The following is a 17628-nucleotide window of genomic DNA, read 5'->3' as shown; positions in this document are numbered from 1 at the left end:
TGCTGATACTGCATACCAAAGTAGTATTGTAACAACTTATAATAATTAACAACTTACAGGTAATTCACCTAAAAGTTGATACAGATTTTCTGGCGATTGCTAAACACGTTGTAAGAATGATGGAAAATCACCAAGTTAGCAAAATAGAGTCGGAAGATCTTGTTATGGAAGCAGTTCCGTGCGACGAGGTATGAATAGGATTATTGCGATTTTAGCTCCTTGAACTAAATTTGACTATTATGGCAATATTTACAGATCAGAATTCTCTAAGATCAAATTACCCGTCATCAATACAACATGATAGGCATAACCTTATAATCATTCCTACTAAATACGAAAACGCGCGAAGTAATAAAAATAAACTAATATATTTTATTCCATTAAAAAATAGTGGAAAACATTGGAACTAAGATTGTCATTGTTGTATGAATAAATGTTGAGATATGAGTATCTGCTTTAATAAAGAAAGTAGAAGCACAAAGATTGTGTAATAGATTAATTGCGTAATATTTCAGATACTTTTATGCATTGAAACAGTTTCAGACTTGGCGTTAAATTTTAGCAAGTTTCATACGATGAAATTTCAGAATATTTTTGGAGCTCAGTAAATAACATATATAGCTATTAACTCATTTTAAACAGAATCTGTATTTTGATATTTCAACAATTTTTGTGCGACATGTTGATGAAATTGTGAGCTTCATGTGCAATAAAAATCTAACACGATTGTCAATTCAAACTTGTGAAGTTGGTCTGAAAGATCAAAAGAAAATACAAGATGCCATCCACCATATTGGACACCTACGTGATAAACAAAGCAAAGTACTTCAGGTCATAGAAAACGAATTTATTATTGATAAAGACCAAATTATTTATTGATAAATATTACTTATAACCTTAACTATAACGCTACAAACAGAGATAGTTACGCGACTCATTTATTAGATCGTGTATAGTAAATAAATATTCTCTGAATTTTTTGTAATCCAATTTTGTAGCGTGTGCATTAACGTATGACTTTATTTAAAGAATGCATTGAATGATTCAGCGCTGAAGGAGATATCTGATGATATAGCGTTACTGGAAGACTTGTCCAATGAAAACTTTTCTCATGTAGAAGTAAGTTGATTCTAGGAAATAAATAGCACAAGCTTTTTCGTGCCAAATTGGCCAACGAGATAAATGTCTCAGAGCAGAATCTGTCAGCAAAGTTTAAGTATTTTTAGTCTTTTGGTATTTTTGGTCTCGAAGTGGACCTATGGATCGTCTTGGGATTACGTTGCTGGAATTCTTTTTTTCTTGTTATTATGAAAAATTCGCCTTTCTCTCCAATTATTAGAGCAATTGCTTTTGAAATTTTCAGTAGTTAAACATTGTTGTTCAGGCTAGAAGGCTGCTATATAATACTTTTATTTATTTCAAAAATTTCTGTGTGCTTCATGGGATTCGTTTACTTTACGTATGATTGCGTAATCAAAATTACTAATTGCGCACCGTGTGTTGGTTCCGCTTACGCGGTCGTTGAGTGCTGGTGTTCACTCAAAGTCGGGGAGAATGCGGCTCTATACCGGTGCCGTGGAAGATTAAATACTCGTGCAACTTTGCTTTGGACTTCGTGTCTATATATTTTAGCATTGCGCTCTCGTATTACCACATGTTGTTCCCCAAACTGTACAAGCTTCGACTAGGACTTGTCCATTGAGTAGATATTATGCAAAAATTCTCAGACGATGTAATGAGACTGAATAAATTTCATTATTTTATTCTAGATTGGGCTGTTGAATATCAATTATTCTCTGACAAGCTATTTATGGATTTTGGACCTCATAGAGAAAATGAAAATAAACGATATTTCATCTCACAACCAGAAATTTCAAATAAAATGTGGTGATCATGATGAGGTAGCTTAAAATAGACAATGATAAAAAAAAAATAATCCACAACATTTGGGAATACATAAACTAATTGAGTGAAAATATAAATTAATAAACACAATGATCCTCATTCTTGCGGTGTATTTATGTTTGATACTTTAGAAAAAGAGACTTGAAATACATTATTCCAACGATCTGAAATCTCTTCTGGATCTGGCAACACACAAGGACATAGCCTGCGTTAGTATGAGAGAATGCGTCATAGAGCAGACCGAGAAATGCGAGATTGAGCACAGTCTTCAAATGTTATATGACATATCAAAACGAAATGACGAGGTAACTATTGCCCTTTTATTAAAGTAAACTGTTTAATCTTGATGTGCCAACTTGTATTTGTAGAGTTTAGCTGAACTGTTCAAATACGAAATCAATACTCGAACCCTATCTTGCCCAAGATTTTACTCGAGATTTGGTACAAACTAACACAAAATTTTTTATTTGATCCTGCCAACAATAGAAAATTGACGTGATGGTTCTGACAAAACATTTAATGCAGAACTAACAGATACCAGTTCCAATTCAAGCCCGACTAGCTGAAAAGCAGTTGGAGCGAGGTTTGCGGTAGAGTGAAGGAAGCCAACACAGTTTAAATACCGTCCGTAATAAAAGCGAACACCATGAGGCGCAAACGCGTCATTAAATACAATCCCTTAAATTCGTAAATTATATGATAGCTGCATGAAGTATGATATTATGACAGTCTATGAAAGGCTGTGCAAAAGCTAGTCTGGCTACATTTACATCCAAAATTTGGCTGATTCTGATTTTACTACAAATATTTATTTACTCGCGGGGTAATATTACATCAACGCAGAAACAAAAGTATAAAATGACGACTTTAAAAAATCAGAATGCCCACATTGGAAAATTAGCTATGCTACCTAAAGTTATATATAAAACAAAAAATTACTTATAATATCATAATTATCGTGAATTAAAATTGATCATCTGTTTCCTATTTACAGTTCCATGTTGATTGTTTGACTTTTCATTGTTCATTTTCATTGGCTTCCACGTGGGTACTGCAGAATATAGACATCTTGACAAAAGTTTGCACAGAGGATATTGATTTTTCTTTTCAACGAAATGCTGAAAAAGAGGTAAAATTTTAAAATCTCTTGTTTTGAAAATTTTACTCAATTTTTTTCTCAAGGGAAATGATAGTCTCGTTGACTCGACTGTGGCTCGACTCAAATCGGTACTCCCGTAGTATATGTACCAGGTTAGGCCGTAATTTTATTCCGATTTCCTTATTTTAGTTCTATTTTCGGGGACTGTCTGTGTTAGCCAAGTGAATATACTATACCCCCTGCCCATAAGCATCAGTCTCTTTACATAACTTGATGTAAAGTAGGCGAACAAAGTTAGTTACCTCCATATTGGTACATACACTTCTGGAGCGCCATCAAATTACCTTTTATAAAAGACTCGGAGTGACTCCATGAAATGGTAGGCTAGAGGCAATTCTAGTCGAACTCGATCTGCCCTTCATCAAGAACTCGAAGTAACTTAACTCCGAACCAAATGAACGAACTCGACAGCAATTAATCACCAGTGAGACATAACTCAGTGATTGACTCGACTAGTTGGACGAGTCACCATATAGCGGATCTTATTGAAATTACTTGGTGCTTAGTCAACACCTTGTTGTGTTCTATTTCCTATTACATTAAATCTTATATAATTAACCTTTGTAAAAGTCTTTTTAAAAGTATAGTTTAGCCTTTCAGGAAATAACAACGTACAATATATTGCTTATTCTATCTATAGATAGATTAAACCGGTGATAGATGTCAAAATGCTTCAGTACAAAGAGTTTTTATGATACTTGTATTGTTAAGATTGTTGGGTTGTATGTAAAAAAGATCGACGAATATTCCATAAAACATGTTGGACGAATAATTCATCAACTCAAGTTGCCATACTTGCAAGGAGACGATATATTTTTGAAGATTGAATACGAAACTTCATTCATGGTACTGACATACAGTATAAACATTTTTATTTTTTCAATTTGATATCGTCAATATTCATTTTTTACTTCTTATTTGTTTATTTTGAGAATTACATAAATTTTCTTGTTTCTTGTGGACCAATTTGAATATTTTTCACACCCAAGCATCTCATTCTAAATTGTTTTGTTTTTCTTCATAACTTAGATCACAATTATTTATTTGAGGGAAGACATTGGGAGCTCCAAAGAGAATTTTTTATTCTGGTTGCTAGACAACCTCACACGATGTGGCAAACTAAATCGTTGCTTACTTACCTTGAATGGCTGTTCAGTGGAATATAAATTAACTTCTCAGGTAAATATTTTTGTAAAATTTGAACAATTTGATAGGAAAATTTTTAATTATATTACGCTAATTACACAGGATTAAAGACCCCTAAACTGCTAATGAGACTGACAAGTGACAACCCCCTTTTTTAATTTGGTAGTAATTTTAAAAGTTATCCATTGCAGGGGGCGATGGTTACTTATGCGAAGCTATCTTCAGAAGAAGATTTATTCTTGAATATTAATTGCAAACTTCCAAAAACTTCTTCAGTAAAACTCATTGCCAACGAAATTCAATGTGATAATTTTGAAGAATTAATAAAATTGGAAACAAAAGAATTCAAACAGGTATAACATTTTGTTATATACAGTGGATCCGTTCTCAAATATAAAGTTCCGAGGTCGCAGTGTAATATATAAAATCGGCGGAATGCTTGCATCGTTGGCAAATTTTAAAAATCATCTTTTAAACTACACTTTCATATTTAGATAAGATTGAAAGCGGTTCATCCAGCAATTAAAAAAAATATTCTTTTATTAACAACAACATTGACAGCATTTTCATTAAACCGGTTATAGTTCTGATCAAATACTCGTATTCATGTATATTTATATATGAATACTCATTTGCCGTTTTAAGATTGATCATATTCGGATAATCGATTTTGAGGCAACAAGTAAACATATGGAAAAATTGAGAAATTTCATCAATGCTAAAGACACAAAGCTTGTACAAATACTGAACTACCACGATTCAGCCAGCCAACTTCAACAGTATTGTAATACTCCCTCCTACTATAAAGGAATAAAGGTATGCAATTAAGAATAGTACCATTGTTAGCTAATTGTTCTGAATAAACCTCGCTATTGATAAACTCAATCAGAGATGTATTATCGTTTCCATCTGCACTGTTTGCCCCAATTAATATTTTACAACTTTTGTGCAAATGTATATTAAAGGATAAATATGCATTTCGGTCTTCAAATAGGCCCCGGCGATAAATTAATTCAGTCAAAGGCGTAAATGATATGTATAAAAAGTGACAGACCCGAAGCATTGTTATGGTCAAACCTAAGCATTAAAATCATATCAAATACAAAAACTAAAGCATCAATGCACCCCATGCATACCCATTCCTAAGATTTTATTCGGTCCTTTCTAATATCCTGGAAAAACAGGTTCGTGCTACTTCGATATGCGATCTCAGCGATTTTAGTTAGGAACTGAATTCTGCGCACGAATCGGCACCACTTTAGTACGCAATTGAGATCACGTTAGTAAAGTGAAATCGCATACTAAAGTGGCCCCGGAGGTTCTTTACACTTGGTAATTACTGTAAATATTTTTTCCAGATTGATGTTCTTCATATAGATTGTGGAATGTCTGAACCAAACATAAGATTCTCAAGCATTATAAACACAATACATCCGAATTCGATACAATATACGGATTATTTTGCCATGAAGCAAACTTTTGATTTGGAGTATAATGAAGACAATCAGGTTTATTCTTATGAATTCTATTTGATTGCCGTTTCAGAAATATACTAATTTGTATAATTAATTCGAAAGTACAATAATAATTGGTTGGCTGTATTTGTATATCGCGTTACCAACCCTGACATTAAATTCTAGGTGGAAACCTGGCGTACAACTACTATCAAGAACAATGTCGTTGGTCATATTTTGAACTTGAATGCGCGACGCGTTGTTGTGGACAAATTAGTTATAAAAAGCCCTGCAGAGTTGAAAGAAATTGAAAAGATTATCCAAGATTTTGGAAAAGACAAAATCGAGGTATAAGATTTTCAGACCTGATTTTGAAAATTTTTCAATTAAATAGGCTTTAAAATATTTCATATTCTGTGTAGATTTCCTGTTTAAAGCTTGAGTATGGCAGTACAGAAATAGAAGATCGGATTGAATCTATTACCAATAAAGTACGAGTTGTGAAATTGGAGACAAGATCAGAAGTTTTTGAAATGATCTACGATTCTTACAATAAGGTATAAAGATTATTTTATGACATTCCACGACCATTTGAATCAGTATTCTGTATTGTATTTATTCGTTTACACAAATCAAGCACACGGCTTCGCTAATTTTCGTGCCCTTTTGAGAAAAGGTTTGGTTTATCTACGGCCAGAGTAAAAGTTTATTTAGTTGGTGTATTTCAAAATATTTAACTAATTCAATTATGACGATTAAATTTGTAATTATAATTGTAATTTTGTAATTATATCTTATGTGCACAGGTTACCCATCGTATTTTGAATAATGTTGATTTAGGCGACGACATCACCAGGATTTTGAAATATAAGGTAAAGTACGACCAGGTAGACAATAAAAAATAGAAATATTCTCTATGACCAAAAACTGACATGAGACTAATTCACTAGTTTGCCCATGGGACAGTTCTTAAGAGATAAAAAAAAGGATAAAAATGACATGAAAAGCTACTTGGTTATATTTTTAAATTTATTTCTGAATTTTGATTTTGATGACCTTTTCCTTCTGTCCAAGCTCTAACTGAAAAAGTAATTAAATTGTGATACTGTGTATTAGTATAATAGTTTTTAAGTTTTCAAATAAAAATATAATTTTGTATAATGCTTATGTACATTTTAGGTTGATCATATCCGAGTACACACAGCTTTGTCGAAGGAGCTACTTACTTTTATCTGCCAGTCTCGAGCAACTTCCGTCACATCGTCAGATACTGAATTATCTGTCCAATATAATAAATTTAGCAAGGTAAACGTCCAATTTTTCTCAATAGATTTCAATGTTTTTTTTTATGATAATCTTGCATTAATATCTTGTATGTTTCACTAGATTGAAGTGCTTAAATTAAGAAGAGTTACGCTCCAGAATCTCCTCAAGTTCATGGAATATTTTAGGGAAATACCCATTGTGAAAGTAAATACATGCTTATTGGAAGATTTTAAAGATACGAACAAGAGTGAAGATTTGATTGAACTTGTTGCCAGCAACTTCTGTTTAGAGGTAATACAATTCGAGTTAAGTTTGCAAAATGTTATCTTTTGGATATTTTACCAACTTTATCAAAATTAATTACGATATTTTTTGGTTCATCTTCCAGTTTATTATTATTGTTTTAATTTTTGTATAGTCAATTTCAAACAGTCAGTATAATCATGACTTTTCTTAAATCTATGCTGCTCTTTTTATGCAATTAATATTTATTAATTATGGTCATTATGTAATTGAACTATTCAAGTTCACACGATTGTTGTCTATGGTTCCACCACAATTAGGAATAATTACGCGACTGCTTGGAATATTTTATGATCGTGAATAATTTTCCTTTTATTTGTGTCTCGCTCACATTCAGTTAGGAGAGAGCGGTGATATAAAAACGCTATGAGAAAAATTCAATTTGGCAGAAAAAAAAATATCCCTTGTTGTTAACCAAATGGGTATTTTTTAACCTTATAGTTGCAAAAGATTATAATAGAAAATGTCAGCTCCGGAGATCTATGTTGTCTTGAAACGTTGATGAAGATTAGACGGCGTGTCGTAATTAAATATTTGGATATGGAAAATGACGAAGATCAAAATTTGGAGGACATATACATTTATCTGAAACGAAAAAATGTTGAGGTACATTATTACACATATATTTATTTCTTTATATTCAATGCAAATATACAAGATTGTGTTATTTCGGTATAAACAGAAAACCCAGTCATGTATTGTACATACACTGATGTAGGAGAGTTCAGTGTAGGTAAGTTGGAGCCGGCTATCCATAGAGTTCTCGTGCCTATAGATTTGCAGGGTGCTTCTGCGTTTTCAATATCGGTGAACTCAAACGTGACCCCAGCAAAAGTCTTCCTATTCTTTGCCTTTAATTTGAAGAAAAATTACTAGTGATTATTTTATGAGTGTTTTTACGAGTTGGCACGCAGAAACTGATTTACATGTTCTCACCCCTTATTTAGATTAAAAAATTCCAACTTCCAGCCGCAGTCGTGTTTAATATTATCCTTATATGCTCGGAGGCACCAATCCATTGCACCAATTTCATAAAACATTTCATTGCTAGGACGAGTATCTGATAAAGGTACTGCAAAACTGTGCACAGATTGAATAATTTGTTGTATATTTTTTGTTCAGTTTAAATCAGGGGTTCTCAAACAGGAAGTACATGTACATACAGGGATATATTTCGACTTTTTAAGGGGTATATTAGATTGAGTATAATAGATAATCTTTCCATAACTTCTGATCTGCCTTAAACTATATTATCACCTGGTGTTAATAATTTGAAGACCTGAGTTTAGGAACTCTTTAGGAAAACACATTTCATCCGTGTAGATGCTTTAACTACAACTACCGTTTCGCCGTTCACATGACATTTTTTATCCGAGCACAGTATGAAATGCAATTTCGGGGGCACGCGAGCTATCTGTAAAATTCACATTAGGTTTGTGTAATCCTGGTTTGAATGTTCGTGAATATCATAGACAAATATATAGATATGTGTCAGTCAAGTAAAAAACTATACCTAATCAATAAAAATTCCTTCCTTTTTTTTAGGTAAAACACATTCGCATTCACGAGGAGGGCTGGAAACGCCTCGATGTTCTAATGCAAATGTCGAACGACATCCATCTTCGGCACGTGACTGCACGCACGCTGACAATGGAAATATTGAAAAACAGTGACAATGTAAACATTTTTTACTATTTTTTTTCACATATTTTTACTTTTTCATTTAGAATAATTTTCATATATATTATTAAAATTTCGCTTCCAAATTCAACAAGGGTACTTGAACATAGAATGTGAAAATTGATCTACGTAATAATTTGTCAGCCTAGCTAATTCGACGTGTTTGATAGTGCAAGTAAAATGTTTCTATTTCTAGAAAATATCTTGGAAAATCTCTGGCGACCACACCGACGTTTTCGAAAATATGGAACAGATGTTTAAACGATTTGACCTAAAACAGATTCAAGGCAATGAATATACAATCCAGCTGAATAGTCACGACAACGGGATTGTGAGTTCTCTCGAGTGAACTTCATGCATTGCAATAAGTGCATTAATTATGAGCTATTCGGAATTAGATGTTGTGTAAAAAATGGTATAACGTTGCGAACAAACATGAAGACGTGTTAGGAGGGTTAGAATTACAGAAATTAAGATATTAAAATTTTTGTCATAGAGAATTTTAGTAGACATTTACGTGTTCAGAATTTTTTTACAATCAATCTTTAAATAATGCTAAATAACGTATATTGAGTATGTAAATACTATTTCATTAGCATAGATGTGTGATTATTATTAATTTCTTTCTACTGAACACGAAGTGGACCTATGGATAGTTTTGTTATTATGCTGTATTTATTTCAATACTTCCTCTATTGGATTCGTTTTTGTATGCGATGACATCATCATAATTGAAAATTGCGCACCGCGTCGTGGTTCTGTGATCTGTTGTCAGACCAACTGTGCTGTAACCTGTAAAAGATTTAATTTTACATAGTTTTGAGTTTTGTGTTCATATGTTTGATCTTTATTTTCTTGTTTTTATAGAAAACAATGAACGTGATTTGCGAAGGGAATTTTGAAAAACAATCTGCAAACTTATTACAAAGTCTTGCACAGCGAATCAATGTTAAGTACCTGGTCGTGAAATATTCCGATACAGGTACGAAATGCTACAGCATAGATGATGTAAAAGAAGAAGAAGGATATTGTTCGTTGAATCTTTACAAAACAACTATTGATTACCCTGAGAATTGTGAAGTGGATTATTCGACTGAAGTGCATGAATTTGCTCCGCCGGTTCCGTTACAATTATTTTCTCTTGCTACCGATCTCGAACATCCTTATGAGGTCAATCCTCATCAATCATTGCCAGCTCCTGAAGATAGGGAACTGTATGACGACGTTTGTGACCCTGTGGAACCTCTTTATGAGGAGGTAGTTTTTTTTGATGCTGCAGGGTTGTAATTTTCATTTTTATATTATGCAAATAAGTCGTCAAAAATATCATGTGATTCCATGTGATATAAACATTCACTGTGGAAATAAAAAAACCGTCAAATGTTATTCTGATGATGATAAAAACTAATTGAAATCAATTTTAAAAATCGGAGTTTTGCGGAAAAAACAATGCATAATACACATTTTTCTTTGGTAGTGATAGCATCATTAAAAAAAGCAGGCATGAAACCTAGGGTCTGAAAATTCATAGGGACCTCGGTGTTCAATTGAGAACTATCAGTTATTTTCATGTTAGAATTAAACTGGTAATAACTTGTTTTTTAGTTTAATTTATTTTATTCTTTAATCAGGTTGATTGTTATTTTTTAAATATTTTTTACTCTATAACAACGTCGTAATTAAAATAAAAGATAATATTGATAATAACTATATTAAATTATACAGTATTTATATATTAATTATATATATATATATATATAATACTTTTCAAATTAAAATTATTATCCAATATACTTGCCTGATTAACATATATACGCGTCTTGTCTGTAACTAAAATTTTGTATTTTACGAAAGACATAGCATTGGCGTAAATTCGTTTAAACCCAGCCCTGGTTTTGTATATATTTATTATCTAGGAAGGTAGCGACCACATATGCCATAAATATATATAACTTTGTTTGCGCTCTGTGTTAAAAATATCGAAAACGTGTCGTGTGAAAGCTGAGGGAATATAAATATATTCTATCTTTGTACTATTTTAAACACGTGACTTTGAATATATTATCAAATGTTGAGAACGGACTTTTTTCGTCGATTTTATAATATTGGCGCTTGTATGACATTCGCGCATTATTGGGATGTTGCATTTTTTATTTACTTAATTCTAACTTTTTTGAATCACTTATATTGTATATATTTTGGTTATATAATACTATTAGTTATTTTATAACATATATATAGGATAATCATGCGGCAACTGTTCGAGAGATTAGCTATGCTATAGCACCCGCCAAATTTTCTACGTATTTTTTCCAAAAAGCGATTTTGCGTCATTTGCAGTTAGACGCAAGCTATTCTCTTTTGCTCTATTTATGAGCGATTTACTGATAGCCAGACGTTTCTAAGCTTACTATCAAAATTTCCTCCCAGAATACAAAGCAGGATAGATAAAATTGTGAGCTTGTATAATTTCGACAGCGTAGTAAGTCTGTATGATATAGGTCTGTCTGTACCTGGTCCTGTTTGAAACAAAATGTGCGAGTAAGCGGTTAGTAAAAGCATATAAGTTGAGCAAAAGACATTTTTTTTATTTTGAGTCAAACCAGGTTATCTGAAACGTGCATGGTTACCCACGAGCTCTGAGTTGCCCAACAATTATACGCACAAAGTCACGTAGTGTGTACAGAGGGATAGATTTATCAAAACTCTTATTCTTGAAGTTGATCTTCATTCATCAGAATTGGTTTCAGGCTTCTGCATTCTGTCTCTCCGCATTCTAGGTGGAAGTCATTAAATTGAACCATTTTAATCATGCATAACTTTGAGGATACGTACGTACACTGCATGACATCACCACATGCAAGATTCGCGAATTGAAGTTACTTTAATCTGATTTCATATTTAGTTAATGAGATTCGAATTTATTGTCTATGAAGAAATTTTAAAGTCCAGTTTATATCTCAAACTACATCGGTTCTCGTGTAACCCCCCTCGTATTGCGATAGTTAAGGCCCGTCTTGTTCGCTATTTGAGTGTCTAAACCAGTGATTCTCAAACTAGGGTTTGAGAGCCGCATGCGACTCTCAACAACCTTTCCTGCGGCTCTTGTTAATGCTTTAAAAATTAATTACTTTAAAAAAAATATTTTATTGAAAACTAATCATTAACTTGAAATTAAAATGCTGGAGTCTATTAGTTAGTCGAATAGATTCCCCCGTGTTTATTTGCGTAGCGTTGACTAATCTACAAGATGCAATAGTGACGCAACAGTAAGCGTTTTCGCGGCCACTCGGACACTTTTCACTTGGAAAGATTTTAGACGTGGCTGTAATCATTGGCTTGCTTTCGTGGATTTTCAGTTTTTGTCGCATTTCCGAATATTATGTATAAATCAAATAACTCAATAATAATTTTAATTTCTAGAGCATTTTAATTTTGTCCCAGTAATCGAAAATAGTCCTGAAATATCTGGCGATCATCTCAAGCAGCTACTGCACCGTGAATCCTCCACGATTACGACCCGCTTCGACAAACTTATTAGAAATCAAAGCCAAATTAAATGGATGTTAGTCTAGGGTAGGCAAAATCGAATCTTTTTTCGAACCGAATAATTTGAATATTTTTAACGAATACCGAATAGTCGAATGTTGAATATTTTTTATACATAACACGGATCCAGAACGTCGGAGGTCAATACTCAGGTCACGTGGTACCGGATATTCGAATAGTAAAATGTCATTCGAATATTTCAATATTTGAATATTTTGCCCAACCCTAGTTGTTACGTGTGTTGTTGTTACGATGACTTGGTATTTTAAATACGCGCTTGGTTTGTTGCTATTTTACCTTGAATTGTTTGTGTGCGGCTCTTCACAACTTTGAGGTTTGAAATGCGGCTCTGGGACTGAAAAAGTTTGAGAACCACTGGTCTAAACTCTAAACGCCTTACCATCAACAACGGTTCAAAACTAATCATCTCCCAATAATTTTTAATCACAATTTGAAATTCAACTAGATTTCTAAAATATAATGACTAATGAGTGAGTACAATATTGCAGATTTGCGTACCACCATCCGTATAAATTTTTGATTAAATTTTTATTCAACAACGAACGCTTAACACTTGGCAAAATTGTTGATATCAATAATAAGTAACAGGTCTGTAAGCAGAGGCAGAGGTAACATTTGTTACAAAATCGAAATAGATAACGGCATTTCGAGTATCAGTACAATTAGACAATAACATATACAATGATTATTAAAATAAAATATTGAAGAAAATAGAAATTTTCCTACTCAGAAACTACCAACAAACATTAGTCTATAACTTGCGATGCAATTTTTTTTTTTCTATTTTTTGTTCAGCAAAATTTTCTAACATGAAAAAACAATAAATAAAGTACACAAATACAGAGAGTTCAAATTAAAAAAAAAAATCAAGTTACTAATTTTCAAGTATTTTCATTGTCTTTTTTCAACTTCCGTCGTTTATTCTTGCGCTTCATTGCTTGCCTGAGTTCTGAATTTTTCAGGAAATAAAAATAAAACACAATCGGCCCTTGTACAGCATTTAATATAATGTTAATCATGTATGCTTCCACGTTATGATCCAAAGTGTTTAAAATTACAGTGACAAATTGTGGAATACCTAGAGACCAAGCAAGAAATATGATAGCGTTTGTTGTTGTTTTTATTGTGTCCCTCGTGGGCAGGGGGTTGTCTGACGGCCGGCTTGATTGTGTTGCAATACTTTTACGCAAAACTACAGTAGTAATATAGGTAGCGACTATCAAGTTAAAAATAAATGCTATTACGGTGGGCGTTAAAACAAGATAAACAACGTAATCATTATGCGAGGGTTCACAGCCGTAATATTTTATATACTTAGTCATATCGTACACGGTGCTATTCCCGTATGAACTCAACAAATTGTGTCTTTCATTAATAGCGTTGTATAGATTTGTATTGCAGACAAAGATATTAGCTCTATGTGCAGGATACGCTGTAGCAAATACATACAAAGCAGAAAAAATCCAAATACATACTGTAACTGCGGTCATACGTCTGGTAGAGAAAGCCTTAGTGTAGCTGACCATTTGGAGTAATCCTACTTTCACAAATAGCACTAATGCTTCACTTAGCAACCAACATGCAGTCGTAACAGAAAAATATAGGAATAAAATTGCCATACATTCACATAAACGTACTGGATATGGTTCTGCCACCAACATCCCGGTGTACAGTAACATAACGAATTGTCTTCCGATAAACGAAAGTGAGATTCCAAGTTGATTGAAAACGCGATGGGATGGTAGTTTAACGCGGTATCGTACGAGAAAGAAAACGGTTATTAGTAAAAAGAATGTGCTAATGCCGACAAAAACTTTTGACACGATGAAAAAAGTTCTCCAAAACATCGACATTTGGAAAAGTTTGATTTCTTGTTTGACACCGTAAACCGATCCCGCTTCATTACGGCATCTGGTGACCAGGGGTTGAATCGAATGGTTTTCAAATTCAACCCATTTTCCGTCTTCGCTTAGTCGATTACAATTCTGAGTAAATGAATATACTTTGGTAAATCGATCGTTGTATCGCAATATACTTATGTCCCAAGCTAGGTTATATCCGAAAGTCACATTTATGGGTACTTTCGAACAATTCTGCGTTGCATCACACCTGATTGCGGTCACGGACAAAAGACCAAGATTGTCCAATTCATATACGTCTGTGCGGTATGAAGTTTCAGATGATGGTTTTCTTTTGTGGTCGGATACGTTAGGATGCAATATTCCAACGATCAAGATTGATATATTTGAAGACAGCAATTGGGTTTCTAATATAGCGTATACTTCACTTTTATTCGTTTTTGCCGAAAAATGTTTGGACATTACTGGCCGTTTTCCTTCAGTTTCGTAAAATATAATGTTGTGGTCAATGTTGTTTTCTGCGAACAAAACCATTTTCTTTGTTTTAAAGTAGTTGTATTGGTCAAGGAGTTTTGTTTCTTCCATCGATAACAATGACAAGAAAGATGTTGAAGTATTGTCTAAAAATGACATAAACTTTATTAATATACGAGTATAAAAAGTCAAATGCTCCGAATTTCTCCGACACAACTTCACTATTTACGCGTATTGAATAATTTATGACATACGTTGAATACCTCAAGCCTAAAAAAATTGACATTGAATTGTATTGAAAAGGTTCATTATATATATGTTGCAATAGATTAATTGAGCCATGCATGCCTCTTACCCCTTCTGACTGGAAACGAGTTTTATGACATCAATTTTTCTGGCACCGTGGTATTTTAATATTACAGCTTGGAGCTTTCAACTTTTTTGAATACCAAATATATTTGCTTATAATTGCTGTTTTGTAGTTTACACAGATGTGTAGAATATTTATTCATGATGTAATCATGCATTATTAAGCCGAAATCCACGTGACGTTATCCTGTTTTTTTTCTATTGCGTAAAATACACATTATTTACCATAATATGACGCCACAAATTTTCAAATAATAAATACTCCAATAAAAATCCTGAATAGCTACTGCTAACGAAGACCGTGTTTTGCTAGTTACAGTCGCAAGTCTTTGAAGAGCGGGTATCAATCAACTATATAATATATTTTATTAATACTTAGTTAAAGCTACTCTTAAACTTTTATAAATATGATGAAGATAAGTATACATATACAATTTAGCGAATGACAGTCTAGTTTTGCCATAAATACGTGTCTTTCTGTTTGATAACTATTTGCATATTTTTGTTGGTATTTTATAAGAAAAAATCAAAGATACACTCAAATACTCGTTTGGAGCGTAAAATGAAGTAGATGGCGGCTATCCATTGGGAATTGTGTTTTGTACCAGATACCGGAATCTAATTATGATTTCTGAATGTGATGACAATTATACGTTTCCTTACGGAAAAAGCGAATTTACATACCGTTTCATATTCCTTTGCTTCCGAATGCAAGGGAATTTCCTATGCTTTTAGCTGTCAGCCAAACCCACCTTGTGCGCCAAGACATGTTTTGAAGATTCCGTCTTTAAATCGATACTGCACGTTATTATCGTCTTGTGTTTGATTTTGGACAATCAGAGAATTCTCAATACATCCATTCACTTTCCTTGCCTGTTGCTCTATTACAATAGTCTGATATTCTGTGAAATAATTAAAACTATATAATTTAAATTAGCGAGTTTTACGTTTCCAATTTACAACAGTGTATTTAAAATTATTCAATTTAACACCAAAATAAAATTCGGTCAATCCAGGACAATTGCGCACTGTTGGTGCCTGGAGTGTACCAATTAGGCGGATGTTGGAGTGATTCAACTAGATTATAGTAAAATGTCAGACATTAAGTTTTTGGGAAAGTAAGACGTGAAAGTGTATACCATTGAATCGCTATATATATATACTTTAAGATCAGGATGTTCTCAGAGACTCACGTTGGTAATATTAAATATTAAAAAAATAACACTCACCCACATGTTGGCTCTTAACTTCTGAACATATTACAAACAGCAAAAGTACAAGCTCAGCGATACCCATTACTTAGTTTAAATCAAAACATTTTCTAGATGATAACACTTATACACACACGTCTATTCCAACTAATGTGTCGAGCGACGGTATACTATATACATTGCTACGTTAGAAGCTTCCAGCCGCTGAAAATAGAATATTAATCATACATGTAAACACATAACTGTTATGCATTGCTAAATTTAGGAATGTTCAGGGAAGTAAAAGACGTACGCCCCATTGTGTTCGTTACATGACTAACACATTCGTTGCGGTTTAGTGGAGAGCGAAATAAGCGTTTCCGCGTACAATGCAAGCCACATTATACATCGATGGTAACGTGGAAGCGACTGTTTGATGAGTATAAACAACACTAATGATGTTGGTTCAACCGTAAACGTTGCTCAAAATTATCTGTGAAGAACCGACTAATGAAATGCAAAAATTAACTCTTTACTACTAACCAGTTACTAAAAATTTGAGGAAAAAAAATGAGTCGAGGAAATTCCTTAAATAATGGGTTATTACTTCTTTCTTGGATGTATTTACCCTAACACCAGTATCAAGCGATAATCAATATTATGCTACTACTGTTTTCCCGACGAAAATATATTCGTATATCTTATCCGCATATGCGGTATTACGAATATTTAGAAAGGCAGCGTTTTCTTATGCTGAAACCGCAGACACCTCTTACGGTGTACGGTATTTACAGACTACATTTAGGATTAAATGTTACACCGAATTACTTTTATCTCATTTCCATCATGAATAAAATATCTGCAATTTAAAGATAGCTGTTCGAACCTTGGCCGTTGAAGACTGATTTTCCTTCGATTTGTCATAATTAGTTACGACAGCGGAGGAATTAGGTCCGGCGTCAATAATTTTCAGGCTGATCCACCATGCAAGCAGTTATATAAAATTATAAGAAGATTAATTGACTTTGTTTTACGATGAATGAACTTCCCAACGAAACCTCGAAAAGTATTTATCGACAATATTTTAGAATTTAGGATATTTTGCGGAAAAAGTTATTTATTAAAATAGCACACAACTTTCTGTAACTTTCACTATGTTTTTGGAACAGTAATTTTACACGAAGAGAGTTACCCTATTATTTCCGACTAGAGTGTCCGACTGAGTCAACGTTGATGGATAAAATGTTCGCGTA

The 17628-nt window shown here is 33.2% G+C and overlaps 2 protein-coding genes across 2 annotated transcripts in view; one reads left to right on the top strand and one right to left on the bottom strand.

Moving 5' to 3' along the window:
- LOC120338439 (uncharacterized) overlaps positions 1–10299 on the top strand; it is a 34473-nt gene extending 24174 nt beyond the window's left edge. The window contains exons 30-49 of the mRNA XM_039406449.2: positions 60–188; positions 643–831; positions 1030–1119; positions 1770–1901; positions 2037–2210; positions 2900–3034; positions 3776–3910; positions 4094–4243; positions 4402–4563; positions 4856–5026; positions 5569–5718; positions 5851–6012; positions 6087–6221; positions 6471–6536; positions 6844–6969; positions 7051–7221; positions 7675–7839; positions 8779–8910; positions 9110–9244; positions 9781–10299. Coding sequence (XP_039262383.2) covers positions 60–188; positions 643–831; positions 1030–1119; positions 1770–1901; positions 2037–2210; positions 2900–3034; positions 3776–3910; positions 4094–4243; positions 4402–4563; positions 4856–5026; positions 5569–5718; positions 5851–6012; positions 6087–6221; positions 6471–6536; positions 6844–6969; positions 7051–7221; positions 7675–7839; positions 8779–8910; positions 9110–9244; positions 9781–10200 — 3129 coding nt within the window. The 3' untranslated portion in view covers positions 10201–10299. The remainder of the gene's footprint in view (positions 1–59; positions 189–642; positions 832–1029; positions 1120–1769; positions 1902–2036; positions 2211–2899; positions 3035–3775; positions 3911–4093; positions 4244–4401; positions 4564–4855; positions 5027–5568; positions 5719–5850; positions 6013–6086; positions 6222–6470; positions 6537–6843; positions 6970–7050; positions 7222–7674; positions 7840–8778; positions 8911–9109; positions 9245–9780) is intronic.
- Positions 10300–12109: 1810 nt separating this feature from the next.
- On the bottom strand, positions 12110–17241 carry LOC120338442 (uncharacterized). Its single transcript, XM_039406454.2, has 3 exons — positions 16415–17241; positions 15938–16087; positions 12110–14962 (listed from the first exon to the last, which is right to left on the bottom strand). Exons 1-3 carry the CDS (start codon positions 16479–16481, stop codon positions 13365–13367), a joined length of 1815 nt encoding a protein of 604 aa, XP_039262388.2. The 5' UTR covers positions 16482–17241; the 3' UTR covers positions 12110–13364.
- Between the last annotated feature and the right edge of the window lie 387 nt (positions 17242–17628).

This window comes from Styela clava, chromosome 10 (genome assembly GCF_964204865.1).
Source record: "Styela clava chromosome 10, kaStyClav1.hap1.2, whole genome shotgun sequence".
NCBI lineage: Eukaryota > Metazoa > Chordata > Ascidiacea > Stolidobranchia > Styelidae > Styela > Styela clava.
Note: the sequence above shows the minus strand (reverse complement) of the source record. Positions and strands in the feature narration are given on the sequence as shown.